The 10,490-nt window shown below is 50.2% G+C and overlaps 1 protein-coding gene across 2 annotated transcripts in view; it reads left to right on the forward strand.

Moving 5' to 3' along the window:
- MAFK (v-maf avian musculoaponeurotic fibrosarcoma oncogene homolog K) overlaps positions 1-10,490 on the forward strand; it is a 54,984-nt gene that overhangs the window by 35,320 nt on the left and 9,174 nt on the right. The window contains exon 1 of one of the 2 annotated variants that reach the window (XM_015421142.1): positions 209-478. The exons of the other annotated variant lie outside the window; for it this stretch is intronic. Coding sequence (XP_015276628.1) covers positions 412-478 — 67 coding nt within the window. The 5' untranslated portion in view covers positions 209-411. Of the gene's footprint in view, positions 1-208; positions 479-10,490 lie in introns of those variants that run through there. 2 annotated transcript variants of the gene reach the window in all.

Below are 10,490 nucleotides of genomic sequence, written 5' to 3' on the forward strand. Positions count from 1 at the left end.
AACAGGGAGAGTCCAGTGTGGTCTCTTTCCTTTTAGGGCTTGGAGTGGGGGGGGGGGGAGAAGGAAGTGTTTCTGGTTCTGTGGGAATGCAAGCTGTCTCTCTCTCTTGCTCTGTAAACAGCTGGTGACTCATTGCACAGCTATGGCACCGACAGATTGCACACTCTCCCTGTGAGCGAGCGAGCGCCTGTGCGCATACCTAGCACGCGGAGAAGGGAGGGCGGCCCACTTCCTTTCCTGCCACATTCCACTCTGCTTCCCAGACATTTCTCTCCAAAAAGGTCCGTCGGCCCCGCTGCTCTCCAGCCACCCCGCCTTCATGCCTCGGCTGCCCGTCCAGCCTGCCTTCCGCAGAGGGACCCTTCGGAGCAGCTGCGAGGGAGCTTCGGGGGTGCCCGGCAGGGAGCAAACATGAGGGCGGGCGAGGAGAGCTGCAACGGAATGCCAGAGTGTCTGGGAAGGGCTCTCCACGTACAAGGTAACCGGGGGTCCCAGGCCAAGCGGATACAGTTTGCTGCACACGCATTCTTTCCAGAACCCTGCCCCACCCTTGGCTTGCCGCCCATATCTCCTGTTCTCTTGCAGCTTTCTGCTGCTCCAGTTCCCCAGAAGGAAAAAAAACAACAACACTTCCCTGCTTTCTTACATCTCCGCCTGTTCTCCTACGGAACCCCCCTCCCCGGCAACCCCGTCTTTCTCCCTCCGAAGTTCACCTTTTCCACTAAGTCTTCAGTGCATGGCCCTTTGCCCTAGGCATTTCGTCTTGCAGGCTGCATTTCTTGTCATTCTTCCCTCTTTCAAAGAGCTCAGGTTGTAAATTTGGGGTGGGGGCACGCCGTGAGATACCATGTGTATTGATGGTGTGCTAGAACGGAACCCTGTTGCAGTTTATCCTGGACAGAATGTATATAGAGCAATTTCCTGGACTCTCTTGTCCTTTCTGACTTACAACTTAACTGCATGGGCGGGGGGGGGGGGTTGTTTCGCTTCCCGGGTGTCCGCGAATATTTTTACCAGCCTCCCGAAAGTTCATAGGGGAATAAACGTTCAGTCTTTAAGGTGTTCGTAGGGGAATGAACATTCAGTCTTTAAGGTGTTCGTAGGGGAATGAACGTTCAGTCTTCAAGGTGCCACTGGACTTCTGTTTCATTTGGAAGCAGACCTTTCTGACACAGGCTGCGTTCCAGCTCTCCTTCTCGTAGCTTTCCCCCATCATATTCCTCTGCTCGGGTTCTCACTGAAACAAGCAGAGCGAGTCAAGTGCAGGATCCCATCTGAGGCCGAACAGCGGTTCGGGAGTCGCTCTGAACTTTCAAAACATGAAAAGTTTAAAAAAGGAAAATAAAAAAAAGGTGGCCAGAGTTTGTCGCGGAGAGAGGAGGAAGTTGGGCTGAATTTAAATTTTAAAAACAGGTGCATTGGGGTTAGGCGTACTTAAAGGAATCTTCCCTCTTTAATTCCAAACATGCAGGGAGCCACTGAGGGAGAGGTGCTCTGCACCTGCTCAGAGGCACCATTCTGTATTGTAACATTCCATATTTGTGTCTTTAAAGAAGTGGCAAGGCCATAAATGGATGGGATGGACAGGGTTTTAACAGGTGTGTCTTGATCTGGATAACCCCCCCCACCCTCACTGCTCACGCCATGCCGCAAGTCAAGTGAGAAAAGCAGCTGGAGCTGAGACAGACATTCCCCCCCCCTACAGTTTTTGCACCCACGGCTCTCTTTCAGCACCCTCTCTGTGCCCCCCTTCCCCTGGGACAGCATCCCTGAAATGAATGAGTTTGTTTACCCTCCGTCCTCCGTCCCTGTCTTTTGCACAGAGAATGACCCCCTCAAGACATCCTTTGCTTTTGGGCTTCTCTTGTTTCCATGGCTACCGTCTGGGGTTGGCTACTTTCCCAAGGTCACCATGGCAACTATCGGGAAGGAATCATGCTTGGGATGCTTTGCTTCGTTTTTTTCCCCTCTCTCTCCCCCCCGTTCCCCCCCCCCATTTTTTCATGAATGATTAGAATGTGTGACATGGTGTAGACAAGTTCTTTTCCGAACGGGGTGGGGGCCGAAGAAGGCGGAAAGCGGGGCTCCGTCCAGACGGTCTCCCCCTTCCCATCCACCCCGGTCCCCCGTGCACTGCTTTCTCTCCCCCCCACCAACAACTGCCCTTCGTGTGCCAGCCCCGGCTGGTGTGGCTCCGGGTGCCGCTGTGATGTCACCGCTGCATTGCCCTCTTCTCTGGAGGTAGGTAGGCACGCTGGCGCGACGGCGGCAGGCACTCCGGCGGTGTCACCCGCGATGCAGGTGGAAAGGCTGTGGCGCGAGGTCTAGACAGGCAGACCGTCTCTTCTGCACCGATTAGGAAGGGAAGGGGGATTGTAGTTTCCGCCAGCGTGCCCGAGGCAAGAGCGAAAGGGGGCCTGTCTCGGTCAGTGAAAAAAAAGGGAGGGGGAAAATAAAAGGTTTTTTTCCTGTGGCCGTGGGGCCCCACCCTCTGCACGCCTGGGAAAAGCAGCGAAGCCCTTTCCACAGCCTTAGGGGGTGAGCAAACCGTGCCCAGAGAGAGAGAGAGACCGTTCTCCATGTGTGTATAATAACGTATGTGGTGTTGTCTCCTGCAACCTGTTCGTCGTTGTTTTGGTTGTCTTGTGGGTCTTTTTTCTGTGCTTGCGTCTGTGGCCGTCTCCTTTAAAAGGAATTGTTGCTTTTCAGTGGGGGGGGGGCAGGGATGCACAGGTGGGGGGGGACAGAGAGAGGTGGTTCAGTGGGCGCTCGATGGTTCCGATTCTCCGCAGGATCAGTCGTGAAGAAGAGGGGGGTGACCGTCGAGGGCCCATTCTAGAGGTCTAGAATGAAAAGTTCTCCGTCGGTTTGTTTGTAAAGGACGCCCTGTCTCCGATTCTGCGACAGGGGGAGATCCTGTTTTCTGTCGCCAGAATAAGTCAGTGCAAAAAAAAAATATCCCACTTTTGCGGGCTTCTAACAAAACAAGTAGCTACTTGTAAAAGCAGTTTTTAGTCGCTGTTAACTTGGGATACAGATCGGGAAAGGAAGGTCAGGGGTTCTCCTGGTTTTTGTTTTTAATCGAACGTTCTGGACAAACGGAGCCCAGCCGGGCAGGCACAAAGAGACAGGGAGCTGTCCTTGGTTCAGAAATCCCACTTCTTAACCTAGGTTTTTTTTTGGGGGGGGGCTGAGGGGCGGGGGGGGCAGATTACTATCAAGTAATCTTTAAGGCCAAGGGAGAAACATTCTGTTTATGGTTGCTAGCAAGATTTATCTTTGTGGCCTCGATTCCTTGTACTCTTCCAATCTTATTTAACTATCACTGTGTTTACCCATTCATACCCTGCTTTTCTTTCCCCATGGGGGGAACTGAGAGCCGCTTACAGCATCCTTCACCCCTTTCTCCATGTCACCCTTGCCACCAGCATCCCTGCAAGGTAGGTCTGAGCCTAGACAGAGGGCCCAAGCCAAGGTCACACAGCGAGTTTCCGTAGCTGAGTGGGGATTCTTTTTTTTAAAAATCTATAGTTTATTAAATTTTTCCAATACTGTTACAACAGTGTTCGGCAATAAATAGTGATACAAAAACTATTTCAACACTAGATAACATTCAATGAGGGTAGGAAAAAAGATCACAGGTTTTCATTAGGTCAGATAACTAAAATCAAGAAGTTCAATACAAACAGGAAATTATGTTAACTTTAAAACTATTTTGGATTGTAATATAATCAAATACAGCACAACGCAATCAAAAGGACAGTAAATTTCTATAGGCCGGGTTGTTTGGAATTGTTTCGCTATTTTCTAAATAATTGATCATAGGAAACCATCCTCCCTGGAACCACTTTTGAGTGGGGATTCGAACCTGGGTCTCCCATATATTGGTCCACTGCGTGTGGCTGATTCAGCAGGATTGCGGGGGGGGGGGGAGAGGGGGGAAGGATCTCCCCAAAGCCAGTAGGGGTGTTCATAGGAACACCTGCACAGAAATGGGCATCTGGATGCCAACCGCTGCACATCCTTACCTGCCCGTCTCTGCCCCAATTTCTTACTAAATGTGCCTTGAGCTGGTGGCGCACTGGGTTCTCTGGTGCCTTCTGGCTTGTGTCTTCTGCTGCTTGTTGCAACGGTGGGCTTCCCTTCCCCGGCGCACATTTTTCAGGAGCCCCAGCGGAGCCTGGAATTCTTTTCCAGGCCGGCCACCGAAAAGCATCATCCTCGAGTGTCCTCCGTGTTTCGGGCTTTGGGAGAAGAGCCCCTGCTTCGCGCGTTATTAAAACAAACAAAAACAGGGCATATCCTTGGCAGCTCTATGTAAAAAGCTGAACAAAACCAGGGCTGGAGAAGGCCTTGAACCATGGAAGAGCCAGTGTCCGTCGGAGCAGACGAGACACGGCTAGAGGGCATTCCGTGACAGTAAAATTCGTATAAGGCAGCTCGACAGGTTCCTTTCCGCGTATTTTCGGGTTTCTCTACGCCTTTGTGCCGTGCCAGTTCACACAAACACGTGAACCTGCCTTCTGCTGAATCAAACCCCTGGTCCATCTTCAGTATTGTCTGCTCAGATTTTTTAACTGGAGACGCCGGGGATTGAATCTGGGACCTTCTGCGTGCCAGGCAGGTGCTCCGCCACTCAGTCACAGCTTGTTCCCAAGATTTCTTGGCATTCTGCCGGAGCTGTCAGAATCATATTCTTTCCAAGCTGCTTACAGCGAGGCAACTTTTCGGTATGAAGAAACACCTGCGGATTCACCCGGAGAGCTTCCTTAGAGACCTTCCCCGCCCCGATCCCATTTTAGAACTGTTTGAACAGGTCTCACCAAATGCGTGTGGAGTCCCCAAAACGTGTGCCACAATGGTGGTTTGTTAATGGGGGGGGTAATGCTCCCCCCCCCACTCACAGAAATCTTTTAACACAAGGGCACTACAGTGCCTTCCCTAAGAGTGCCTCTTGTTGCTTTGATTCCTACTGTGGGGAAGAAGTTATTTTTCAAGAAGGCATAGCAGTGATGGTCACTGAAGCTCATATTCTCAAACTGCGGGGTGGTGAGTGTGAAATACTTAGTGGCGAGATGGGGGTCAGTGGAAAGACTACAGAGTTCCAAGGGGGTTGGCCCTTCTTGACTGTACCCTGATTGGGCCGTAACCCAATACGTCAAGTGGTGCTTCCATACCTCTGTGAAGGTATCATCTCTTTGCATCCCACCCTTCTGGGGACGGGCCGTGGCTCTGCGGTAAAGCTTCTGCTTGGCATGTAGAAGGTCCCAGGTTCATTCCCTGGCATCTCCAGTTAAAAAAGACCAGGCAGTAAGTGATGGGAAAGAACTCCGCCCGAGACCCTGGAGAGCTGTAAAGAGGGGCTGTGGCTCAGTGGAAGAGCCTCTGCTTGGCATGCAGGAGGCCCCAGGTTCAATCCCTGGCATCTCCAGGTGAAGAGGACCAGGCAGTAGGTGATGTGAAAGACCTCTGCCTGAGACCCTGGAGAGCTGTCAAGAGGGGCCGTGGCTCAGTGGCAGAGCCTCTGCTTGGCATGCAGGAGGTCCCAGGTTCAATCCCCGGTATCTCCAGCTAAAAAGGACCAGGCAGGAGGTGACGGGAAAGACCTCCCGCCTGAGACCCTGGAGAGCTGTAAAGAGGGGCTGTGGCTCAGTGGCAGAGCATCTGTTTGGCATACAGAAGGTCCCTGGTTCAATCCCCGGAATCTCCAGCTAAAAGGACCAGGCAGGAGATGATGTGAAAGACCTCCGCCTCAGACCCTGGAGAGACGCTGCCAGTCTGAGTAGACAATACTGACCTTGATGGACCCAGGTTCTGATTCAGTAGAAGGCACCTTATGTATGTAGGTATGTTCTTCCAAGAAGCTGAAGGGGGGTTAAATGGTTCTCCCCCATTTTTATCCCAGGAACAATCCTTCTGAGGGTTGACTTGGCTAAGATGGAGACTGGCCCAAGCTCCCCCCCCCCCCAGCAAGCATCACAATTGGGTGTGGATTTGAAGCCGGGTTTCTTACAAGAGTGCTCAAGCGAGGCTTGCCTGTTGGTGGCGTGGACAAGAATGGGATTTGTTGTTCTGTGTTGTCTCCTGGCAACACACGCAAAGCTGCCTTCTACTGAATCAGAACCTTGGTCCGTCAAGGGTAGTATTGTCCTCTTAGAGTGGCAGTGGATCTCTAGGACCTCATAAATATAAAGGGCTCAAGGTGGCTCAGAGGTTAGTTAAGACACTGAACTGCAGACCGGAAGGCCGGTAGTTCAGCAGTTCGAGACCCGAGTGCTGCGTGACGGAGTGAGCTCCCGTCTCTGGTCCCAGCTCCTGCCAACTTAGCAGTTTGAAAGCAAGAAATTGCAAGTAGATAAATAGGTACCGCTTCGGTGGGAAGGGAACAGCGTTCCGTGCGCCTCAGCATTTAGTCATGCCAGCCACATGACCATGGAGACGTCTTTGGACAGCGCTGACTCTTCGGCTTGGAAACAGAGATGAGCACCTCCCCCTAGAGTCAGATTTGACTGGCCTTCGAGCAGGGGAAGCCTTTACTTAAAGAGTTAACCAAAATACCATGAAAAAAATTCTCAGAAAATGTCTGTTATAAGCCATGAATTTAATACGTTTAACAATAAAGTACAAAAAATATATATCAAAGTGTCTAATTTACTGTCCTAAGCTATGTATATCATCCATCTCCAGCTCATATCAAAGTGAATGAATATGTATCAAAGTGTGTGGCAATTCAAAGTTCGTGAGACGCCAAACTTCTTCACGTTATCTCCCGAGCCCGACTTGAATTATATCATTTTGTTTTGTAAATAAGGAGGCCGCTATGTTCTGTTGTTAATATGCCAGCAATTGTGGTGGTCAGCTCTTGATAAAGAGGTTTCTCAAAACTGTGACTCTCGAATGCCCGTCGAGTTTTTGGATCTGTTCCAGCCGATGTTGTATTGCCTTTAGTTTAATGCAGTCCCTGTTAAGTGACTAGCTAAACGATGCGGAGATAACCTGAAGAAGTTCAGCATGTCGCGAACTTTGATTTTCACCACAGAGGTCTTCTAAGGACACTTGGTTATATTATTTCAAGATGGACTCAATTGCGAATTTGAACTGTCAAGCAGCTTTGATACATATTCATTCCCTTTGATAGGAGTTTGAGATGGAGAAGGAGGAGGAGGAGGAGACTGGATTTATACCCCACCCTTCACTACCCAAAGGAGTCTCAGAGCGGCTTACAAACTCCTTTCCCTCCCCCTCCCCTGTGAGGCAGGTGGGGCCGAGAGAGAACAGCTCTGACAGAACTATGGCTTGCCCTAGGTCATCCAGCAGCTGCGAGTAGAGGAGTGGGGAATCAAACCCGGTTCTCCCAGATTAGAGTCCACGCACTTAACCACTTAACCAAACTAGGATGATGTAGATTGTTTAGGACAGCAAACTGACACTTTGATATGCTTTTCGTACTTTAGTGTTAAATGTATTAAATCCATGGCTTATAACATAGACGTTTTCTGAGGATTTTCTCCAGGGTCTCAGGAAGAGGTCTTTTCACATCACCTGCTACCTGATCCTGTGAAGCTGAGACTCCAGGGATCGAACCTGGGACCTCCTGCATGCCAAGCAGATGCTCTGCCACTGAGCCACAGTGTTATAGTTATAGTGTGTAGAAGTCCCAACACAGAGAGACACACTATCGTACCACCTCAGCCTGAACTTGGGAGCCTAGATACGTTCTTCTGATGTTTCCTTGCATGTGGTCACATAAGATCTCCTGCAACAGGAGTCGTCTTTCTCCACCGTCTGCCCTTCACTGCTTGTTACCACCCAGGGACGAGAGTTCTTCACCCTCTTTACCTCTTCGCTGCCCCCATCTCTCTCTCTCTCTTTTAAATAAAATAGAGTGGCTTCCTGAAGTTCCACAACATTCCTTCCTCCGGCAAGGGTTTGGCTACCAGGAAGGGTGGTCAGCAATGCTCCCTCTAAGCTGTGGAGTCTCGTGAGCAAAAATTCTTCCTTGTGAGCTGCTAGCATTAAAGTTGTGAGCGAGCGATTTGACTGCTGAGAGAACTGCTACTGAGAGCCAGTTTGAGAGCCAGTTTGGTGTCGTGGTTAAGGGTTGTGCTCACACGCACAACAGGACTGACGTACACACACACACACGCACACACCTGTGGGACTTGGAGATTTGGGAGTGGAGCCTGGGGGAGGCTGTGTTTGGAAAGGGGAGGGTGCAATGTATAACAGCATAGAGTCTGCCCTCCTAAGCAGCCATCCTCTCCCAGAGAACTGAGCTCTGTAGGCTGAACAGCTGTGATTCTGAGAGATCTCCAGGCCCCACCTGGAAGTTGGAAACCCTAGTGACAGGACCAGAGAATGAGAATTCTCAAGTCTACTGTAGACATGTATAATATTTTCAGGGATATAGTGTTTAAATAAGGGGTGTCAAATATGCAGCCCAGGGGCTGGATCAAGGCGCCCCCCAGAGGGCTTCTATCAGGCCCACAGTGGAACTGGCTGTCTTCTGAGAGCCGGTTTGGTGTCGTGGTTAAGTGCGCGGACTCTAATCTGGGAGAACTGGGTTTGATTCCCCCTCTCCTCCACTCGCACCTGCTGGATGACCTTGGGCCAAGCCATAGTTCTGTCAGAGCTGTCCTTGAAAAAGAGCAGTTTCTGTCAGAGTTCTCTCAGCCCCACCTACCTCACAGGGTGTCTGTTGTGGGGAGGGGAAGGGAAAGGAGTTTGTAAGCCGCTCTGAGACTCTGAGGGAAGGGTGGGGTATAAATCCAATCTCCTTCTCCTCCTCCTCCTCCTATTGCATAAATTAGTCTGCTCTGGAGCCATCCTTATTGAGTTAAGATTAAAATTGTGAGCCGGAGCCTAAAAAAACCTGTGAGCTAGCTCACACTAACTCAGCTTGCAGGAAACACTGGTGGTCAGACTCCCGTGAGAAGGAAATAGAGGAGGGAAGGAGAGCCATCTCTTCCGGATGGGGGCACCAGGTGGGAGAGCAGCAGTGTTCCCTCTAAGCTGAGTTAGTGCGAGCTACCTCGCAGTTTCTTTAGCCTCCGGCTCACACATTTTTGTCTCAGCTCAGGAAGGAGGGCTCCAGAGCAAACTGATTTACACAGCAGCCAAATCGCCCGGTCACAGCTTTCGTGCCAGCAGCTCACAAAGTAGGATTTTTGCTCACAAGACTCCACTGCTTAGAGGGAGCATTGGAGAGCCGGCCCAAATCTGCCACCTGGGACAGTCGCTGTGTTCTAGAGGCGGCACCATTGCCCGAGTTGCAGACCCTTACCATGGCACAGCATGTTTGCAAGGGTCTCTGCTTGTTCACTTGGAGAAGACGTGGGCTGCAGAGGGCCTTTGGCTGTCCCCTGTTCTCTGATTAACACGTGGAACCCACTGCCACAGGAAGTGGCGGCAGCTACAAGCACATACAGCTTCAAGAGGGGATTGGAGAAACATGGCGTAGAGGTCCCTAAGTGGCTATTAGCCACCAGGTATAGATAGGAACCTGTGGCCGTGGTGGCTCAGAGGTTAAGATGCTGAGCTGCAGACTGGAAGGTCTATAGCTGAGCAGTTCGAGACCTGAGTGCCGTGTGATGGAGTGAGCTCCCGTCTCCGGCCTCAGCTACTGCCAACCTAGCGGTTCAAAAGCAAGAAATTGCAAGTAGATAAATAGGTACCACTTTGGTGGGAAGTTAGCAGCGTTCTATGCGCCTCGGCATCTAGTCATGCCGGCCACATGACCACGGAGAAGTCTTCAGACAGTGCTGGCTTTTCGGCTTGGAAACGGAGATGAGCACTGCCCCCTAGAGTCGGATTCATCTAGCTTTTGAGCAAGGGAACCCTTTACCTTTACCTATAGATGGAACACTTTTTTTTTTTTAATAAAGGCTTTATTGACTCTCCTAAAAAGGAGAGGTATTTCGCTTAAGTAGAGAAATGGGGAGGGTATATAGTGGGAGAGAGAGAAAGCTGAGTGACATATTAACTTGTAAATTAGTCTGTTAATAATGTCCAAATTATCTTCTTAGGCTTCTTCTGTGTGCAGTCAAACTTCTTTCTTCAAACCAGTTAAAGATATTATCTATGTTAGTATATTAGTAGTGTTCATCTGATGCTCTGTTTTAAAGTTTCCTCAAGGCGCATTCAGAACCGATTCTTCGCGTGCTGGCTTCTTTTAAATTCCCAATTTCATGGAGGAGCTTCTTCTGTTTCCCTCTCTCCGGCTTTTCCAGTCCTCCTTCGGGTCGCTGTTAACGCTTTCAGTTCATATGCTGTAAATTCTCACTCTTTCATGCCCTTTCAAAAGATCTCTAGCTTTGAGAATGGATTTTCTTTTTTTTCAATTCCGGTTTCGCTTTTAAACGCTTCCATTCTTTTCACTGGATCTTCCTCCACAACTGTTGACTTTTAAAAGCGCTTATAAGACACTTTCTCGCTGTCACAGTTCAACTTTTCTCACAGTTCCCCGTCAGACTCACAGCCTTAAACAGTTC

This window comes from Gekko japonicus, unplaced genomic scaffold (assembly GCF_001447785.1).
Source record: "Gekko japonicus isolate JY-2015 unplaced genomic scaffold, Gekko_japonicus_V1.1 scaffold13, whole genome shotgun sequence".
In the NCBI taxonomy this organism is placed as follows: domain Eukaryota; kingdom Metazoa; phylum Chordata; class Lepidosauria; order Squamata; family Gekkonidae; genus Gekko; species Gekko japonicus.